The following is a 21,686-nucleotide window of genomic DNA, read 5'->3' as shown; positions in this document are numbered from 1 at the left end:
TGATCTTCAAATAGCCAGCTTGGTTGCATGGCTCAGAAATGAAGAATAACCATTTGGGTGCAACACAAGAAGAAAGTTGTCAGTGCCCATGGAGGCCACCGTTCAAAGTCTAAAAGGAATGGAACTGGACAGACCATCCGCCCTTGACCTACTCACTGGAAACACTGGCAAACTCGGCTCAGTCGTCCTGCAAAATTCTCTGATAATGCCAAAATTTGGAGCTATGATTCTATGATTATGACTATGTCCTAGACACCGCCATCACCATCTTTGGATCTGACCTGTTCCACCGGCAAAAGAGCTCGTGGCACAATGGTATACAACCGGGAGGAAGTTGCCCTGAGAGTCCTCAACATCCAGACCTTATGACGTCTCTTGGCCAAGTCAAACATGGACAAGGAAACCTCCTGCTGATTACCATGCGCCACTCCCCATAACCGATGAATCAGTACTACTCCATGTTGAACAGCACTTGGAGGAAGCACTGAGGGTGGCAACGCCGCATGTACTCTGGGTAGGGGAGTTTACCAAGAGTAGCTCGGTAGCACCGCTAAAGACCATGCTGGCCGTGTTTTAGAGGACACAGCTGCAAGACTGGGACTGTGGCAGGTGGGGAGGGAAGTATCAAAATGGAAAAACATACTAGACCTCATCCTCCCCAATCTGCCAGCTGCAAATGTATCTTTCCGTGTGGAGTTTGCACATTCTCCTCATGTCTGCGTGGGTTTCGCCCCCACAACCCAAAGATGTGCAGGGTAAGTGGATTGGCCATGCTAAATTGCCCCTTAACATAGAACATAGAACAGTACAGCACAGAACAGGCCCTTCGGCCCTCAATGTTGTGCCGAGCCATGATCACCCTACTCAAACCCATGTATCCACTCTATACCCGTAACCCAACAACCCCCCCCTTAACCTTACTTTTTTATTAGGACACTACGGGCAATTTAGCATGGCCAATCCACCTAACCCGCACATCTTTGGACTGTGGGAGGAAACCGGAGCACCCGGAAGAAACCCACGCACACAGGGGGAGGACGTGCAGACTCCGCACAGACAGTAACCCAGCCGGGAATCGAAACCTGGGACCCTGGAGCTGTGAAGCATTTATGCTAACCACCATGCTACCCTGCTGCCCCTAATTGGATAAAAATTAATTGGGTACTCTAAAATTTTTTTAAAAAAAATAGCTGATAACCCACCTCTGTAATTATTTTTTGTTAAAAAGCAGATCAGAGCATCAAGTTATAGGGATGGAAAACAAGTGAAGACTCGAGTCAATTGTAAGCTTGGAGCATTTATTGCCACTGACAACCTACTAAATGTGAATTCATTCAGCAATGCAGAATGTCTGCACTAGGTTTTGATGTTCAATATGTTGACAAGTCCACAAAGGCCACTAATAATGGATGCAGTGCTACAATGCTGTAGAAAGATTAAAATGCATTCATTCTGAAATAATGTAACACTTTCCTCATTTTTAATCATATTAGACAGATTTAAAGCGGAAGAATGACTAACAAACGGTGAGGCTTAAAATTAACAGGTATTTCATGTTCGAAAACAAACCATGCAGTCAGAATCTTTGAAATATTGACATATATATATATTACATTTTTAAAATCAATTAGTTCCACAATTTGTTCTTCTCCACATGTTTTTATCTTCATGGTAAAAATCCATTTATTCACAATTTACCACTTTTTGGTTGAAACGACCACTAGAAAACAAATTTTCTTGCCCTATACCAAGTTATTATCTTCATATATTGATCACAGCATAATTCATTTTGTCAAAACCAAAACATATTATAAATGCTCTCCCACCCCCAGCAACCAAAACAATTCTCAAGCTCACCCAGACACTCTTTATAAAATGCACACATTTTCATTTATTACACTGAGAGAGGATACAAACAATCAGAAGACGGGAGAGAAATCTGTAAACTTTTGGAGTAACTCCATTCTCTCATACTCACACCCGTTAAGCTATTTTTCCTGTCACATTTCCAAAACGATGTAATTTTAGTAAGGCTGCAAACACCAGTTACAAAATGCGGAGCTCAACTAGTCAAGCTTTCAGGAAGAAGCATTGGACTGAAACAAAGTTTAGATTGTGCTACTGTTCTTTAGAAAAAAATGCTACAAGTGACCAAGATTACAGCCTTACACCTGAAGCAAGATTACATGTTACTGAAATAACATTGTCACATTAACACAAGAATAATCTATTTGGATAATGCTTCAGTTGCTGGCTCTGATTACTCAGTGTAGTGAAATGAAACAGAAAATGGCATCTTGCACTTTATCAACAATGCCAGACCATTCACTGAGTTAAGCTGCTGTATCCAAATGCCAGAGTGTGCAACATTGTTATAAATAGCTGCATTTAATATTTAGTATTAAATACCGCATAACTACAGCCAAGGGAGAAATCATATATAACCTAATGCATTTAAATATCATTCAAAAAATTCTCAACTCCTTCTTTAACTAGTTGTAAAAGATCTATAAATAACTGCACTTCATCCTAGTGATATCGATATGCAACTCAAAATGCTTTCTCCAGACCCAAATAACTGCACTTCATCCTAGTGATATCGATATGCAACTCAAAATGCTTTCTCCAGACCCAAATAACTGCACTTCATCCTAGTGATATCAATATGCAACTCAAAATGCTTTCCCCAGACCCAAACTAACTTTCAACGAACAAACTTTAATTGTGAATAACCCTTTTGCATAAACAGATGAAATGGATAGGGTACGGGGAAAAAAATTGAAAAGCCTGCTTGTGTTAGCTTTCACCAAAATCCCAATGAAAAAACAGAATAATGCCTTATTCACAATCAGATTAACAAAAAAATGTAACAGCTATTATTGGTAGTATTTCAACAAAGTTTAGAGGTGAATCCTATAAACCCATAAATAGTGCATGTAGTTAGGTTTGGCTAAAACCACTTTAATTTGAAACGGTAAAAATGGCCACGGATATACAGTTGTCCATGAACCATCTTAGAAAATTGCACACTGCTCAAAAGACTACCAAGTAGGACAAGCTACACTGTACAATTAGTAGGTTAATAGTGTTTACTGCTACATAACAAACTTTCATATGCGAAAGGCAAATGCATATTTACTTGCTCAAATGCCTCATATTTGTATTTTGCAAAAGTTAAGCCTTGAATAATTTAAAAACAAGGTGAATGATAATTCATGGAACAGAGCATTTCAAAAGGTCCTGATCTGGCAGTTTCATGTAGCATTAGTGCATAGCTTCTTCTGCTTTTTCTACTTGCTTAAAGAGAGAGTTGCATAAATTTCATTTCTACTGAACAGGTTGGAAGGCCTGCATTTCAAACTTGTACCAGTCAGGAGCTTCTGGGCCACCCTTGCCTGCAGAATAGTGATCGTATCTGTAAGCCACTGTAAGCTCTTCATCCTGCTGTACTGGCTGGATGGTGCGGATGCTTTTAATAGGTCCAAACCGAGGATGAATAAACCTGGATAGAAACATTTGCAATGATGTACACCAAGGTGATTTTTTTTTTCTTTTAAAGTGGCTTAATTTAAGTATGTTGCACATTAAAGCATAAAGCTCTCTTGGACAAAGGCAATGAAAGGAAAATAAGAATAATTTGTTATGTTTAATAGCATCAGAAACATATTAGTGCTAAGTGCCAGGAAGATCTACAACCAACAAACATCAGCTGAATGGACATTATGCAAGTGAGAATTAAGGAGGTGTTTATTGAGGAAATTTTTAAATTTGGACTTGTAATTTTTTTTAAAACTACTGGTAGTACCATGCCTTTATTATTCATTACCAGATGCCATTTTAAAAACATACTAGAAAGCATATTCAAAGTAGGAGTCAAAACCTGCTCTCATTTGTGCTCCTACAACTACCAGAGCTCAAGTATGCCCATAGCTCAGTAAACAATGATTCGCCTTTTGAAGATGATGATGACTCAACAACACATCCGTACTTTGAAAGGGAAATGTTTATGGACTTCTAGCATGAAACTGATGGGCAACTGTAATGTGCAGTTCAAGATGTCAGCCGAACATAGAACATAGAACAGTACAGCACAGAACAGGCCCTTCGGCCCTCGATGTTGTGCCGAGCAATGATCACCCTACTCAAACCCACGTATCCACCCTATACCCGTAACCCAACAACCCCCCCTTAACCTTACTTTTTTAGGACACTAAGGGCAATTTACCATGGCCAATCCACCTAACCCGCACATCTTTAGACCGTGGGAGGAAACCGGAGCACCCGGAGGAAACCCACGCACACACGGGGAGGACGTGCAGACTCCGCACAGACAGTGACCCAGCCGGGAATCGAACCTGGGACACTGGAGCTGTGAAGCATTTATGCTAACCACCGTGCTGCCCAACGAAGACGTGATCAAAACAAATTCATCTGCATGAAAAGGCTGAATCGGAGCCGTAGAAATTTCAGCCAACTCCCAATCTTTTCTGAAGGTAGGGAGGCAAGAAGTAGGGTGGATGGGCCAGAGCCAGCATTACTTCCGTGGAGCAAACAGCAGAAGTCCTGCTCCTCCAGAATTTAAACTGTAAAAATCCTCTGCCACCTTTTTTGTGGGTCGTCAGTAACAGTCCCTTTTGTGGACCACTGCTTAGGCCAAAGAGTGAAACACCGGACAGAGGATGCATGGCCTCGGTTGATGGCCAATTTCAATCAATATCTGACAGGCACCATTAGGGCCCCTATTTGCATAACTAGGGCACCCAAGGCACATATCAGGTGGGCGCGCTGCACAGCTAGAAGTCAGAGGTTTCCATCTGGCCCATTTAGGTGACATCATGCGTGAGAGATGACCCTTATTCTCCTCCAAAATTTTTCATCCATAAAACAAGAACACATTTCCCCCAGAGTTTAAAAACTTAGCTATATTTGGCAAAAATGCACTCGTTGGAGAACTTTGGGCTGAGAAGTAGCAGATAATGTTTGCACTTCCTAAGTGGCAGCATTGGCCATCTCCAAATCCACTAACCGCCCCTGATTTTCAACAGTATCACTGCTGAGTCTCCCACAACAATGAATTGATTCTAACCAAAGTTACAAACTATGTTTCTTATGCCTTCTATAACTTTGATATGGGAATACTTGAGTATTTTTTACAAAAACAGCCCCAGACTGAAATCTACTCCAATCCATAGGTTATATATAGTTAATTAAAACTAAAGGATCTCTCATTATTATCTTCCGTCAAAATTATAACCCATTATTTTAAAAAAGTGTACTTGTAAAGAATTTATCAATGTCCCCCTCCTCAGCAGTACTCGCAAGCACATGCAAAACTCATTGTTGCAGCTGACCCATAACATTCCAACCACTACTTACGTTGCATAACTGCAATTGGGAGCAAAGGAGTGATTTGCCTTGTGCCCCAATGTTGCACAGTAGTGCTTTGTGCTGTTGTAAGGCTCAGGAATATCTAGCACAGTATCGCCATCCAATGATATAGTATTCCCGTTGAGAGACCAGTCTCTGGAATCTACCTGGAAAGACAAGTGATTTTCTTTTATACAAACAGACTTTTCTGCATTCTTTTTGACTGGTAAATTTTACCTTCATTAGAAACCTTGAAATTGCGAGCAGGATGCTGGCACACCAGCTCCGTAAGCGGGATGCGGCTAGGGAGATTGGTGGAGTTAAGGACCGGGGAGGAAATGTGGTGCGGAGGGGGGTAGACATTAATGGGGTCTTCAAGGACTTTTATGAGAGACTATATCGGTCCGAACCTCTGGCGGAGAAGGGGGAGATGGGGCGCTTTTTGGACCGGCTGAGATTCCAGAGGGTGGAGGGGGGACGGGTGGGGGGTCTGGGGGCGCCAGTTGAGCTTGAGGAGCTGGTTAAAGGGATAGGGAACATGCAGTCAGGGAAGGCGCCGGGGCCGGATGGGTTCCCGGTTGAATTTTACAAGGCGTATGCAGACCTGCTGGGCCCCCTGTTGGTTAGGACCTTCAACGAGGCGAGGGAGGGGGGGGGGGGGGGGGGGGGGCTTTGCCCCTGACGATGTCTCGGGCGCTGATCTCCTTGATCCTTAAGCGAGACAAGGATCCCTTGCAGTGTGGGTCATACAGGCCAATCACACTCCTGAATTTGGACGCCAAATTGTTGGCAAAGATCTTAGCCACGAGGATAGAAGATTGTGTGCCGCAGGTTATCCACGAGGATCAAACGGGGTTTGTGAAGGGGAGGCAGCTGAACACTAATATACGGAGGCTCTTGAACGTTATTATGATGCCGGCGGTGGAAGGGGAGGCAGAGATAGTGGTGGCGCTAAATGCGGAGAAGGCCTTTGATAGGGTCGAGTGAGGGTACTTGTGGGAGGTGCTGGAAAGGTTCGGTCAGTTGGGTGAGGCTATTGTATGAGGCCCCGATGGCGAGTGTGGCCACGAATAAGAGGAGGTCGGAGTATTTTCGACTATACCGAGGGACGAGGCAGGAGTGTCCCCTGTCCCCCCTACTTTTTGCGCTGGCAGTTGAACCCCTGGCTATGGCGTTGAGGGAGTCGGGGGATTGGAGGGGGCTGGTCCGGGGGGAGGAGCACCGAGTGTCGCTCTATGCGGATGACCTATTGTTGTATGTGGCGGACCCGGTGGGGGAAATGCCGGTGGTGATGGGGATTCTCCGGGAATTTGGGGATTTCTCAGGGTATAAGCTTAACTTTGGGAAAAGCGAGCTGTTTGTGGTACACCCGGGGGACCAGGAGGGGGGGATTGGGAGGCTCCCACTGAAAAGGGCGGAGAGGAGCTTCAAGTACTTGGGGGTTCAGGTGGCCAGGAGCTGGGGGGCCTTGCATAAGCTAAACCTCACAAGGCTGGTGGAGCAAATGGAGGAGGAGTTTAAGAGGTGGGACATGCTGCCGCTGTCTTTGGCGGGTAGGGTGCAGTCAGTCAAGATGACGGTGCTCCCGAGGTTTCTGTTCCTGTTCCAGTGCCTCCCCATCCTTATCCCGAAGGCCTTTTTCAGGCAGGTTAACAGGAGCATTACGGGGTTTGTGTGGGCACACGGGACTCCAAAGGTGAGACGGGTGTTCTTGGAGCGGGGCAGGGATGGGGGGGGGGGGGGGGGGGGGGGCTGGCGTTGCCCAACCTCTATGGGTATTATTGGGCTGCCAACGCAGCGATGGTGTGTAAGTGGGTAATGGACGGGGAGGGGGCGGCATGGAAGAGGCTGGAGATGGCATCCTGTGTGGGTACGAGCCTGGAAGCGCTTGCAACGGCGCCGCTGCCGCTCCCTCTGATGAGGTATACCACGAGCCCGGTGGTGGCAGCTACCCTCAAGATTTGGGGGCAATGGAGGCGGCACAGGGGGGAGGTGGGGGCCTCGATGGGGTCCCCAATACGGGGGAACCACCGGTTTGTTCCGGGGAGAATTGATGGCGGGTTCCTGAGTTGGCACAGGGCAGGTGTCAGGAGACTGTTCATAGACGGGAAGTTTGCGAGCCTGGGTGAGCTGGAAGGGAAGTTCAGGCTCCCCCCGGGGAACACCTTTAGGTACATGCAAGTAAGGGCGTTTTTCAGGTGGCGGGGTTCCTCCTGCTGCCGCCGCGTGGGGTCCAGGACAGGGTGCTCTCGGGGGTATGGGTTGGAGAGGGGAGGATCTCGGAAGTGTACCAGGTGATACAGGTGGTAGACGAGGCCACGGTGGAGGAGCTGAAAGATAAATGGGAGGAGGAGCTGGGTGAGGAGATTGAGGAGGGGACATGGGCGGATGCCCTAGAAAGGGTGGACTCCTCCTCTTTGTGTGCGAGGCTTAGCCTCATCAGTTTAAGGTACTGCATCGGGCTCATATGACCGGGACAAGGATGAGCCGGTTTTTTGGGACCGAGGACAGGTGCATTAGGTGCTCCGGGAGCCCAGCAAACCACGTCCACATGTTCTGGGCATGCCCAGCGCTGGGGGAATTTTGGAAGGGTGTAGCAAGGACAGTATCGAGGGTGGTAGGATCCAGGGTCAATCCAGGCTGGGGACTCGCAATATTTGGGGTTGCAGTGGAGCCAAGAGTGCAGGAGGTGAAAGAGGCCGGTGTTCTGGCCTTTGCGTCCCTAGTAGCCCGGCGGAGGATTCTTCTTCAGTGGAAGGATGCGAGGCCCCCAAGCGTGTAGGCCTGGGTCAACGATATGGCGGGATTTATTAAATTGGAGAGGGTGAAATTTGCCCTAAGGGGGTCAGTGCAGGGGGTTTTCAGGAGTTGGCAACCATTCCTAGATCTCCTGGCAGAACGGTAAAAACAAAAGGTCAGCAGCAGCAGCAGCAACCCGGGGGGTGGGGAGATGTCTCTGTTTTTGTTTTGGGTTGAATATCTGTTTTTTGCCAATGACGGGTGTTAATTTATTGTTTCTCTTTTGTATTTACGGCGGGGGGGGTTTGTTCTTAGAATTTTCTGTTATTGTTTTCTTTTTTGTGAAAATTTGAATAAAAATTATTTTTTAAAAAAAGAAACCTTGAAATTTTGCCTCTTACCTCTTGATGCGTTAGCCGTATTCCATTGTAGAAAGCCATGACTGTGTCAGGTTCCGCATCTACTTTTGCAAATAAACCTTCCCCAGCATCAGGAATAAGAGACTCCGCAACATACACCCTAATTTAGGAGAAGTAAGAAACAACATTTATGCACGTCCTTTGATAAAATTGTGCAATCTCTTCAATATATTAAAATGATGAAAAGCGACAGTCTGGTTTATCTTGAAAGGCAAGGATAAACAGGATTGTAACTTTGTTGCCGTCCTTGCCTTTACAACTGCATCTGAACCGGTCTTGAACAAATATGTTGCAACGGTAATACAAGAGGGGGGTCTCAGCCATGTTAATTCATTTTAAACTTTAATATTCTATACTAATTCATTGATGAAATACTGTTCAGCAAGATGTAGAGAAAATCCATCTCGCCGGGATCCAGTAGTCCAAAGCTATGCTCACTAATGGACTTGATGAAAACAATCTTTTCTATATCAAAGTCCATAAGACCCATTTTCCAGAGAGATAAGTCCTGGCCATCGACCAGGTTTCCTTGCCTTTGAAGCTCTCTCTCAGAAAGCGTCATCTTGACCAATCCCTTGTACAGAGATATTTTAAACACAGAACGAGCAATCACAAGTTATATTAACATAATCCTACACTTGTACATGAGAAATGGCCAGTTGTGGCTCAATGGGTAGTGCACTTATCCAAGTTAGACAATTGCGTGTTCAAGTCCCACTCTAGAGATTTGACCACATAATCTAGGCTGGCATTGTAGTGCAGCACAGAGGGAATGATGCACTGCCAGAGGTTCCGAGGCCCCATCTGCCCACTCAGTTGGATACAAAATATCCCAAAACACTATATTGAAGAGATGGTAAGTTCTGCCTGGTATCCTGGCCAATATTTATCCCTCAACCAACATCACTAAATCCACATGGATCAGGGGTTGAACTGTCGGGTTTCGATGGCTGGAAATATTAACTTCCACACTTGGATCATGTTCAGAATATTACACCTATTTATGGTACCAAGATCAAAAGTTAAGCAGCAGCGTTGGAAAAACAATGTGTTTTAAAAACACATTCTCCATTCAACTTCTTTATCTGTGCTTAAATTACTAATGATCCTCAAGGATATACAACTTGGAAGTTACTAGTTTTGGTCAATGTATATGCCCCTAATTGGGATGGTGTGGATTTTAAGAGACTGCTAGGGAAGATACCCGACCTGGACTCGCATTGGTTGATTGATTATGGGAGGTGATTTTAACACAGTCCTTGACCTCGACCGGTCGTGTTCAAAAACGGGTAGGGTGCAGGCAATGGCAAAGGAACTGAGGGGGTTCATGGAGCAAATGGGGGGGGGGGTTGACCCATGGAGGGCTAGTCGGCTGACAGGAAAGGAGTTTTCGTTCTATTCACATGTTCATAAGGTGTATTCTCAAATTCATTTTTTCATCATGAGCAGGTATTGCTGGCGGGGTGACAGATGGCGGGGTGACAGACGTAGAATATTCAGTGATCACTATTTCGAACCATGCTCCACATTGGGTTGATCTGCAGGTCTATAAGGAAAGCTTCCAGCGCCCTCAATGGAGGCTAGAGGTTGGTCTGCTGGCAGACGAGGCAGTGTGTGAGAGGGTGAGGAAATGTATGCAAAACCACCTGCAGGTCAATGACGACAGGGGAAGTCTCAGCTGCGGTGCTCTGGGAGGTGCTGAAGGCAGTGGTGAGAGGGGAGCTGATCTCGATTCGAGCACATAGAGACAGGACGGACAGGGCAGAAACAGACTGACGTAAAGGATATTTACAGATAGGCGGTATGCAGAGACCCCGAGGGCAGAGCTATTAAGGGAACGACAAAGGCTACAGATGGAGTTTGGGGTGTTGTCCACAGGTAAGGCGGTGGGGCAGCTTAGGAAGGTGAGGGGCGCGGTCTACGAGCATGGGGAGAAAGCCAGTAGAATGCTGGCACATCAACTGAGGAAGAGGGAGGCGGCTAAGGAAATAGGGAAGGCGGTCGACGGAGGGGGGAAACCTGGCCGGAGCTCCGGCAGGGCTGAAAAAGGTGTTCAAGGACTTCTACAGTAAGCTTTATACCTCAGAACCCCCCGCGGGGCCGGAGATGAGGCGCTTTTTGGACGGACTGTCCTTCCCAAAAGTGGGTAGGAGATTGTTGACGGGCTGGGGCCCCCGATTAGGACTGAGGAAATATTGGAGGGCTTGAAGGCCATGCAATCGGGTAAAGTCCGGGGCCGGATGGGTATCCGGTGGAGTTCTATAAAAAGTTCTCTGAGATAGTGGGGCCGGTGCTAGTTAGGGTTTTTAATGAGGCACGAGACAGAGAGGTTTCACCCCCGACGATGTCACAGGTCACCATCTCCCTGATATTGAAATGGGACAAAGACCCGGAGGCATGTGGGTCCTATCGGCCGATCTCGCTGCTCAATGTAGATGCAAAATTACTGGCCAAGATTTTGGCTTCTAGGATTGAGGACTGCGTGCCGGACGTTATAATGGAAGACCAAACTGGGTTCATCAAGGGCAGGCAGCTGATGGCCAACCTAAGAAGGCTGCTTAATGTGATCATGATGCCCCCGGAAAGTAGGGAGGTAGAGGTAGTCGTGGCAATGGATGCCGAAAAGGCTTTCGACTGGGTTGAGTGGGACTACTTATGGGAGGCGTTGGGACAATTTGGGTTCGGGGAGGGCTTTATCGACTGGGTTAAGCTGCCGTACCAGGCTCCGGAGGCTAGTGTAAGGATGAGTAGGACGCCATCTGACTATTTTAGACTGTACCGAGGGACAAGGCAGGGGTGTCCCCTCTCCCCCTGCTGTTTGCATTGGCAATAGAGCCGCTGGCAATTTCCCGGAGAGCTTCAACGGGCTGGTATGGGGGGGGCGGAACATAGAGTCTCATTATGTGCCGCCGCCGCCGACCTGCTCTTATACATCACGGATCCAGTGGCTGGGATGGATGGAATCATGGGAATCCTGAGGGAATTCAGCCGGTTCTCGGGGTACAAACTGAACATGGCAAAGAGTGAGTTGTTTGTAGTCCAGGCGAGGGGCCAGTTTCAGATACTTAGGGATACAGGTGGCGGGACTGGGGTCGATTGCACAAGCTGAACTTATCCCGGTTGGTGGAGCAAATGAGGGTCGAGTTCCGGAGGTGGGATGTGCTCCCATTGACACTAGTGGGGAGAGTGCAGACTGTTAAAATGACGATCCTCCCGAGATTCCAGTTCGTATTCCAGTGTCTCCCCATTTTCATTCCGCGGTCTTTTAAGGTCAATAAAATGATTATGGAATTTGTGTGGGTGGGGAAGTCCTTGCGGGTGAAGAGGGTGATGCTCGAGAGGAACCATGGGGAAGGGGGGCTGGCGCTGCCAAACTTTAGTTATTACTACTGAGCGGCAAACATAGCTATGATAAGGAAGTGGATGGTGGGTGCGGAGTCGGTTTGGGGGCGGATGGAGTCTGCTTCGTGCAGGGGCAGCAGTTTGGCAGCCCTGGTTACGGCGCCCCTGCCGCTCCCGCCGGCTCGGTACACCACAAGCCCGATAGTGGTGGCGACTTTTCGGATCTGGGGCCAATGGAGGAGGGGAAGTGAGAGCATCGGTTTGGTTTGCCTCGGGGAATATGGACGGTGGATTGCGAATATGGCGGAGGGCTGGGATTGAGAGGATGGGGGAATCTGTTCTTAGAAGGGAGCTTCCCGAGCATGAGGAGGCTGGAGGAGAAATTTGGTCTGACAAGAGGGAATGACTTCAGGTACTTGCAGGTGCGGGACTTTCTACGCAGACAGATTCCGTCCTTCCCACGCCTGCCACTTAGGGGGATCCAGGACAAGGTAGTGTCCAGTGGATGGGTGGGGGAGGGGAGGGTCTCAGATATATACAAAAAAACCTATGGGGGCAGAGGGGACGCTGACCCAGGAGCTGAAGCTTAAGTGGGAAGAGGAGCTCAGAGGTGAGATAGAGGGGGGTTTATGGGCCGAGGTGGTGAGTAGGGTAAACGCAGACGCAACATGCGCCAGGCTCAGCCTGATCCAATTCAAGGTCGTCCACTGGGCCCACATGACAGTGGCCCGGATGAATAAATTCTTTGGACTGGAGGACAGGTGCGCCAGATGTGCGGGAGGACCAGCGAACCATGTCCACATGTTCTGGGCATGCCCAAAACTCAGGGGGTACTGGCAGGGATTCGCGGACATTATGTCCCGGGTACTGAAAACAAGGGTGATGATGAGTCCAGAGGTGGCAATTTTTGAGGTTTTGGAGGACCCGGGAGTCCAGGAGGAGAGAGAGGCCGACGTTCTGGCTTTTGCTTCCCTCAGCCCGGTGACGAATACTGCTGGCATGGAGGGACTCAAAGCCACCGAAGTAGGAGGCCTGGCTATCGGACATGGGGAGCTTCCTTGGTCTGGAGAAAATTAAGTTTGCTCCGAGAGGGTCAGTGTCAGGGTTTTCCCGGAGGTGGCAACCATTTATCGACTTCTTCGCGGAAAATTAATCGGCAGCAGGGAGTGGGGGGGGGGGGGGGGGGGGGGGGGGAGTTAGGGCAACGTAGTTTAGGGGGTTAACTAGGCGGGTCCTTGTGAGATGGGAGCTGGTTTTTTTGCACTATGTTGATTGTTCTTTGCACACTGTTCTGTATTGTTGCTGTTTATGATGCCAAAATGCCTCAATAAAATTGTTTATTAAAAAAAAACAGATAAAGCAGGATGATCTGGAGCAAGGACTTTGCCAAAGCCAGTTGTAAAGCTGTTCTATGACTGATTAGACCTAGGTATACAGTATCAGACCAGACTACAAAACCTTTCTCCCATCTAACTCTCACCCAAAAATGAAATATTATACTATAAAATGCATAATTGCCTAGTGTGGTACTGAACTGTGGAAATTCATCCAAGACTAGCAATTTGTACATTAATCTGGACCGATTCATTTATTTTTATGCACGCATACTTGAAGTCTGTTACTCTACTGAGACCGCCACCTGACCACTCCTAAAGTTCTTTCACAAGAGGTGGGTGCCACTGGCTAGGACAGCGTTTGTTGCCCATCCCCAAATACTTTTGAGACGGTGGTGGTGGTGAGCTGCTGCCTGGCTGAGCGGCTGCAGTCCATCTGGTGAAGGTACACCGACAGTGCTGTTAGGGAGTGGGGCCAGGACTTTGGTCCAGCAAGTGAAGAAATTATTTGGTTCCAAGTCAGGATGATGTGTGGCTTGGAGGATGCAGTGGGCGGTGTTTCCATGCCTCTGCTGTCCTTGTCCTTCAAGGTGGTAGAGGTCACAAATTCGAAGGAGGCGTGGCAAGTTGCTGTAAGCATCTTTAATATATAACACACACTGGTGCCACTGTACCTTGTGGGAGAGAATATTTACGGGATGTTGGATCAAGCGGACTGCTTCGTCCTGGATGATGCTGAGCTTCTGGAGTGTCATTACGGTTGCACTTATCCAAGCAAGTGGAGAGATTCCATCACATTTCTAAATTGTGACTCGCAGCTGGTGGACTGACTGTGGGGAGTTACGTGTCGCAGAATTCAGTGATGGTTATGCCATTGAATGTCAAAGGGAATAGCTAGATTTTTGTTGAGACAGTGGTGCTACACCAGTGCCAGGCAATGTGATCAGCCCAAGCCCAAATGTCTCCTGGTCTTTGCTGCATAAGGCACAGATGGCTTCAATATCTGAGGAGTTGTGAACGGTACTCAGTGTTGTGCAATCATCTGTGGATATCCTATCCCTAGATGTGAATTGTGATGTGTAAACGCAAACTATTCAGTATAGAAGCCAACGGCTTCGAGATACTAATTAAATATAATTTAATAAGTCAAATTGTTTAAATTATTATAGATGCTTTCACATACATATGGGGCCCACAATAGTATTAATTTGTTCCTCATGAATGCAGGTAGTGTGAATAAAGATTTAACGTCTTCCCCTTTCCTCAGAAACGTGGTAGGGGTGACACGGTGGCACAGTGGCTAGCACTGCTGCCTCACAGCTCCAGGAACCCGGGTTCAATTCCGGCCTCGGGTGACTGTGTGGAGTTTGCACTTTCTCCCGTTTGCGCATGTGTTTCCTCCGGGTGCTATGGTTTCCTCCTTGGTTTAGCACAGTGGGCTAAACAGCTGGCTTGTAATACAGAACAGGCCAGCAGCGCGGGTTCAATTCCCGTACCGGCCTCCCCGAACAGGCGCCGGAATGTGGCGACTGGGGCTTTTCACAGTAACTTCATTGAAGTCTACTTGTGACAATAAGCAATTATTATTATTACAATCCAAAGATGTGGTTAGGTGGATTGGCCATGCTAAATTGCCCCGTAGTGTCCAAAAATGTACGGTGGGATTACTGGGTTATGGGGATAGGTGTGGGCTCAAGAAGGGTGCTCTTTCCAAGGGCCAGTACAGACTCAATGGCCGAAAGGCCTCCTTCTGCACTGTAAATTCTATGATTCTATGAAATGCCCTCTGAAAAGGAGGGCATTTGCGGATGAGCAATAAATACTGACCCAGCCAGTGATGCACTGTTTAAAACAACATGGTCACCAGCAGTTAATCATTCTCATGGTTACTACAATAATTTGGCATCATCTAATCATTCTCATTGTTCCTCAGCTTCTATTAATCTTCAATCCAAGTGGTCTTCTAAATTCTAAGTCTCATTGCCAATAAATATACATTTGAATGCCTCTGCCAACTCTCTTATAATTGAAGTCTTAAAGCTGGACATGTTCTATTAAGAGGCTAGCAACAAAAAGGCAAGTTTTGTTTTAAGTTGATGTGGAGCTAGGAGGAGCAAGAATGCTCCATAGTAGTTTCAGCAGACTCAACCAGTCTGGTATTAGCCCATTTTGTTCTGTTCCCCCAGGGCTTAGCTTTGGACCGCTGCTAGAGAGACCAGTAGCCAGACACTGATTGAGCTGTCTGTGATGATGCAAGTTACCAGTGGCTTACACCAAAGTTTATCAGGCCCAATTTCAGGCCAACCTTGCATGCCCCAGTTGGGATGCATGCTCCATTTTAAGCTCAAACGGGGCTAAAGCACTTTCTTTCTCTTGCAGGTTTTAATCTTATGATTAAACATTATACTTCTTATTTTCACAATCCGAGGAGTTATTTCATACTGTCAGCAATGTCACTCAGTAGAAGACAATTCCTCCCCCCCCCCCCCCGCCAACTATAAATAATTTCAACATTTAAAAATAAAAGCTGGTTTATGAAGAGAAGAAATTTTAATAACCTCTCATTTTCATAAGGGTCAGGAAGGAGACAATTTGTAGAAATGCAAAAAGAGGTGGACTTGTCGAAGGTGTAAACTGGACCTGTCGTAGAGAAAGAAGGATATTGAATGTCAACAGTTGATCAGATTTGCAGGCAACATGTCTTAAATTATCCATACATGTCTTTTAAAATAATCAGGTTTAATGGACATCTTTATTAAATGCCACTCCTTTCTTACCTACCTCCAGAATCGTCAGTTCCAATATTCTCATGGTCGACCTCCCAATTGTCACTGTCTACGAACTTAAATCTCATTTAAAACTCTGCTGTCCATTTCCTAATTCATAGCAAGTCTTGTTCACCCATAACCCTTTTCCTCGTCAACCCTAATTGGACCCCAGTTCAGCAAACTTCTCTCATCCTGGTTTTCAAAGCCCTCCCCAGCTCTTTAACCTCCTCTAGTACTCTCCGCCAAGTGGTGGGAAATGGGATTAGAATAGATAGATGCTTGACAGCCGGTGCAAACACAACAACACAGCTGGTGCAGACATAATGGGCCGAAAGGTCTCTTTCCGTGCTGATTCTTAGATGTCTGCATTCCACTATTTCAACTGCTCCACCGTTTGTAGCTAACCCCTCAGCTGTCTGAGCCTCAGGATTCCTCCTCTACATCTATCTACCTTCCTTCAAAACACTCAAGACCTGCAGCGTAGAAAGATCAAGCGTTTGGGTGGCTCAGGGTCACAGTTTGCTAATGTCCTTGTGAAGCACAGGTGTCATTTTACTAAGTTTATATAATTGTATGGTTTTGTAGTTATTGAAGCTTCTCCAATTTAGGAGATTTTATACATTTTGCTTCCAGCTGCAAAACTATGCAGCAAACTCTACATGGAAATGAAAATAGATTGAAGGGCTACCTACCACGCAGCTTTCATTGTAAGTAATCTTCCCATATTGGGCGAGTTCTATATTTAGCAGCTTACCACTGTTATTCTGAACATGTTAACATAGAAATTGCAACACAGATCTGTTCCATTGAAAGCTTCAGATGATATTCAAAACCTAAATGCTGAAGGATTATAATCAAAATGATTCTGTGGGAGATAAACTTTCCAAGTAAAATGTAGTTTTAAAATTGTTCAGGGCAGCATGATGGCACAGTGGTTAGCACTGCTGCCTCACGGCGCCGAGGTCCCAGGTTCGATCCCGGCTGTGTCACTGTCCATGTGGAGTTTGCACATTCCCTAGGTGTTTGGTGGGTTTCGCCCCCGGCAACTCAAAGATGTGCAGAGTTGGTCACACTAAATTGTCCCTTAATTGGAAAAAATTAATTGGGTACTCAATTTATATTAAAAAATTGTTCGGAAAAGAAAGATAGAGATTTCAAGGATTCCAAAGATGTGCAGGTTAGGTGGATTGACCATGATCAATTACCCCAGAGTGTACAAAAGGTTAGGTTAGGTGGGGTTATCGGGTTAAGGGGATAGATTGGGGGCCTGCCCTAGGTAGGGTATCCTTTCAGAGGGCCAGTACAGACTCGATGGGCTGAATGGCCTCCTAGTGATTATATGATTCCATGCATCACTGTAGCTCAGAAACAGACAATAGAGGAATAGGCCATTTGATCTTTCAAGCATGCTCCGCCATTCAACATGATCATTATTGATCCTCTATCTCAGCACCATACTTCAGCGCTCTTCCCATACCCCTTGGCAGCTTTAGAGTCTAGAAATCTATATATTTCCTTCTTTGATTTGGCCTCCACAGCCTTCTGTGGTGGAGAATTTCACAGGTCCACTGCCCTCTAGTGACCAGGTTTTTCCTCATCTCCTTCCCAAATGGCCTAACACCCATAGTCTGAGACTGTGGACCTTGTTCTAGACACGCCCCAGCCAGAGGAAACAACATCCCTGCATCCAGTCTGTCCAGCCTGTCAATGTTATACCTTTCAATTAGACCCCTTCTCATTCTTCTAAATTCCAGTGAACAAAGGCCCAGTCAACCCAACCTCTCCTCGTACAATAATCCAGTCATCCCAGGAAACAGTCTGGAGAACCTTCGCTGCACTCCCTCTGTGGCAAGTATATCTTCCTTCGATAAGGAGACCAAAACTGCACACAATAACCTAGCCCTGCTGTACAGCTGCAATAAGATATCTTTGCTCCTGTACTCAAGTCTTCTTGCATTGAAGGCCAACATACCATTTGCTTTCCTGACTGCTTGCTGGTTAGCACGGTTGCTTCACAGCGCCAGGGTCCAAGGTTCGATTCCCGGCTTGGGTCACTGTCTCTGTGGAGTCTGCACATTCTCCCAGTGTATGTGTGGGTTTCCTCCAGGTGCTCCTGTTTCCTCCCACTAGTCCCGAAAGGTAATTTGGACATTGTGAATTCTCCCTCCGTGTACCCATACAGGCGCCGGAATGTGGCGACTAGGGGCTTTTCACAGTAACTTCATTGCAGTGTTAAAGTAAGCCTACTTGTGACAATAAAGATTATCGACATGCTTGCTTTCAGTGATGGTGTACCGGGACACCCAGATACCTTTGGATAGGGGCTGGTTTAGCACAGGGCTAAAGAGCTGGCTTTTAAAGCAGACCAAGGCAGGCCAGCAGCAAGGTTCAATTTCCGTAACAGCCTCCCCGAACAGGTGCCGGAATGTGGCGACTACGGGCTTTTCATAGTAACTTCATTTGAAGCCTACTTGTGACAATAAGCGATTTTCATTTCATTTTCATATTTCCTATCTATCACCATTTAAATAATACTCTGCCATTCTGTTTCTCTATCTGACGTAGATAACTTCACATTTATCCACATTATACTGCATCCCCACTCACTCAACTCGCCTAAATCACTCTCTTAACATCCTCCTCACCACTCCCATTCCCACCAAGTTTTATGTCATCAGCAAGCTTAGAATTATTACTTTTGCTTCCCTCATCCAAATTATTAATTTTGTCATGTGAGAGTACCTTTAAGAAATGGGTGTTTAAGAAATGTACCTTTAAGAAATGGGTGTTTATCAGTGATGTCAGAGTGTGGACAGCTGACAGAGTCTGTCAGCTTTTTACTTTCGGTTTAGGCTGTTTACTGCAGGGTGTGTTTTAGTTTCATTTTCAGTGTTGGAGCTGAAGCCAGACAGAGCAGGTGCACTGTTGATCTCTCTGCCATGAAAAGACTATCTCTTGATCATTTGGTGAATTCAGAATTATAAATGTTCTCAGTAGTGAATGTAAACCTAATGTGCTTCTGTTAAAAGGTGTTTCTTTTGTCTTCTGGATGTTGTTTGGGAAGTTATTAAGGATTACTTAGTGTTGTATTCTTTGGGGGTTGTATTTGAATTGATGATGGCCAAGATGGTCACTGAATGTTTTAAAAAGGTTAACTTAGTTCATAGAATGAACATGGTTTTGCTTTTAAAAAATACTTTCCCATTTCTGCTGTACCACTACTTTAGAGTGGGCCGTGTGCTCCCCATACCACAATCTATTAAAAGTTGTGGGTCAGGTGAACTCCATGATAAACTTTGGGATTTTCTAAACCCTGGCCCATAGCAATGTATAGTGTGAATAGCTGGGGCCCAAGCACTGATCCATGCAGCACTCCACTAGTCACCACCTGCAACTTTGAAAAATACTCATTTATTCCTATTCTTTTGTTTCCAGTCTGCTAACCAATTCTCAATTCATTCCATCGTATATCCCCCATCCAATGCGCTTTAAGTACACTAACCTCATTAGGTGGGATATTATCAAAAGCTTTTTGAAAATCCAAATACACGACATCCACTGGTTCACTCATCTATTGCACTAATTAATTCCTCAAAAAACTCCAGGAGGGTTGTCAAACATGATTTCCCTTTCATAAATCCACGTTGACTTTGCCTAATCTAGTTGATATTTTCTAAATGTCCTGTTATCACATCAATCATAATGGGATTCTAGCATTTTGCCTGTGACTGATATTAGGTGAAATAACCTGTAATTCCATTTTCTCGCACCCTCTTTTTAAAAAAAAAAAAGTGGGGTTACATTTGCCACTCTACAATCTGCCGGAACAGTTCCAGAATCCACAGAATTTTGGAAGTTGCCAACTAACGCATCCGTTATTTCCATTGTCACCTCCTTTATTACCCTGGGATGTTTGTCCCATTAATTTCTCCCAACAATATTTTTCTCAAATACCAGTTTCCTTCAATTGCTACTTATCGCCAGATATTAGCATTTCCGGAAATCTTTTTGCATCTTCCTCTGTGAGGACAGAACTAAAAGTATTTGTTTAATTGCTCTTCCATTTCCTCGTTATTGATTATAAATTCTCTTGTTTTGGACTGTAAGGGACCTACATTTATCTTCACTAATCTTTTTCTATACTGGCAAAGCTTATACAGTCTGTTTCTATGTTACGGCACGGTGGTTAGCACTGCGCCAGGGATCCGGGTTCAATTCCGGCATAGAGTTTGCACTGTCTGCGTGGGTTTCTTCTGGGTGCTCCAGTTTCCTTCCACAGTCACAAAGATGTGCAGGTTAGGTGGATTGGCTATCATCAAAGGATAGGGTGGGGAAGTGGGCCTAGGTATGGTGTTCTTTCGAAGGGTCAAATGGCCTCCTTCTACACTGTAGGGATTCTCTGGATACTTGCAAATTTACTCTCATCCTCTATTTATTCCCTCTTATTTATTTCCTCCTTTGCTGAATATTGAACTGCTCCCAATCCTCAGGCTTGCTGCTTTTTCTAGCAACTGTATGAGATTCTTGGTACGATTTACCTGCCGGGCCAGAATCTGAATGAGGCTGGTAGATCCCACAATGGGTCTCGCCCGGGATTCCCAATGGCTGTTACACCTCATGAGATCTCCTGATTTGGATCCCTCCCACAATGGGCGGGACCCAAACTTGCAGTGTTAAGTACACTCAACTCTGCCAATGCCAGATCTAATCAGCTCCTGGGATCTACCGGCCTCACCAAAGAAACCCCAGCCGGGTGCCAATTAGCACTGGCCCCTACAAACCGGACCAGGTGAAACGGCACTTTGGGGGGGGGGGGGGGGGGATCTCGGATCTCTTAGGCATTCAGAGGCCCCAGGTGGTTGGTATCTGGGCAGGGTGGCACCTTGGAACTGCTAATGCCACCCAAGTGCCAGCTGGGCACTGCCAGGGTATCCAGCTGGTACTAAGGGGCTGCCAGGGTGCCTGGACAGCAATTTGCCAGCACTGGGGATCTGGCCTGGGGGTGCCCTGACCATATGATATGGGGTGCAGGTGGGTTCAATGACTCCCCCCCCCCCCCAACAGGTGGGTTGGGGAGCTGGGGGGGGGGGGGTGTAGAGAGATTGTGGCCCCAGATGTCTTCCTGCACTGCCAAGCTGAGCTCCTCAGTGCAGGGGATGTGGCCGAGTGCACCCTCAGTGGGGAATTCTCCGCTGAGGCCCGGAAAAAAAAAAAAGAGTGCCGTTAGATAGCAGAGCCGTTCCCGCCGTCCACAACGGACCTTTTTTTTGGTGAGAACGTGCCCTCTCTTTGCATCTAATTCTATCCTCAAATTCTTTTGCAAACCATGGTTGGGTTGCTTCTCTTGTGTTTTTGCGTCAGAAAGGAATATGTAACTGTTGCAATGCATAGATTTGTTCCTTAAATATTAGTCATTGCTTATCCTCCATCATGCCTTTTAATGAAGTTTCCCAATCTATCTTAAGCAAATCACGCCTCATATCTTTGTAGTTACCTTTGTTTAGATTTAGAACCCTAATTTCAGCTCAGACTTCTTCACTTGCCACCCTACTGAAGAACTCTATCATATTATGATCACTGTTCCCTGAAGGATCCCACAGAACAAGATTATTAATTAACTCCTTTTCGTATCGCATAATACCAAATCTAGGATAGCGTGTTCCCTAGTCGGTTCCTCAACATAGGTCTAAAATAAAAAATCTTGTACGCTTCAGGAC

At 46.2% G+C, this 21,686-nt stretch overlaps 1 protein-coding gene across 1 annotated transcript in view; it reads right to left on the bottom strand.

The window, feature by feature from the left end:
- Positions 1-1,277: 1,277 nt before the first annotated feature.
- The window catches only part of setd7 (SET domain containing 7, histone lysine methyltransferase), a 49,330-nt gene continuing 28,921 nt past the window's right edge, over positions 1,278-21,686 (bottom strand). The window contains exons 5-8 of the mRNA XM_038792477.1: positions 15,760-15,841; positions 8,508-8,625; positions 5,377-5,534; positions 1,278-3,502 (exon numbers count right to left, since the gene is read on the bottom strand). Of these exons, the coding sequence (XP_038648405.1) occupies positions 3,328-3,502; positions 5,377-5,534; positions 8,508-8,625; positions 15,760-15,841 (533 nt within the window). The 3' untranslated portion in view covers positions 1,278-3,327. The remainder of the gene's footprint in view (positions 3,503-5,376; positions 5,535-8,507; positions 8,626-15,759; positions 15,842-21,686) is intronic.

The sequence above is a fragment of the Scyliorhinus canicula genome, chromosome 3 (assembly GCF_902713615.1).
Source record: "Scyliorhinus canicula chromosome 3, sScyCan1.1, whole genome shotgun sequence".
Lineage (NCBI taxonomy): Eukaryota > Metazoa > Chordata > Chondrichthyes > Carcharhiniformes > Scyliorhinidae > Scyliorhinus > Scyliorhinus canicula.
Note: the sequence above shows the minus strand (reverse complement) of the source record. Positions and strands in the feature narration are given on the sequence as shown.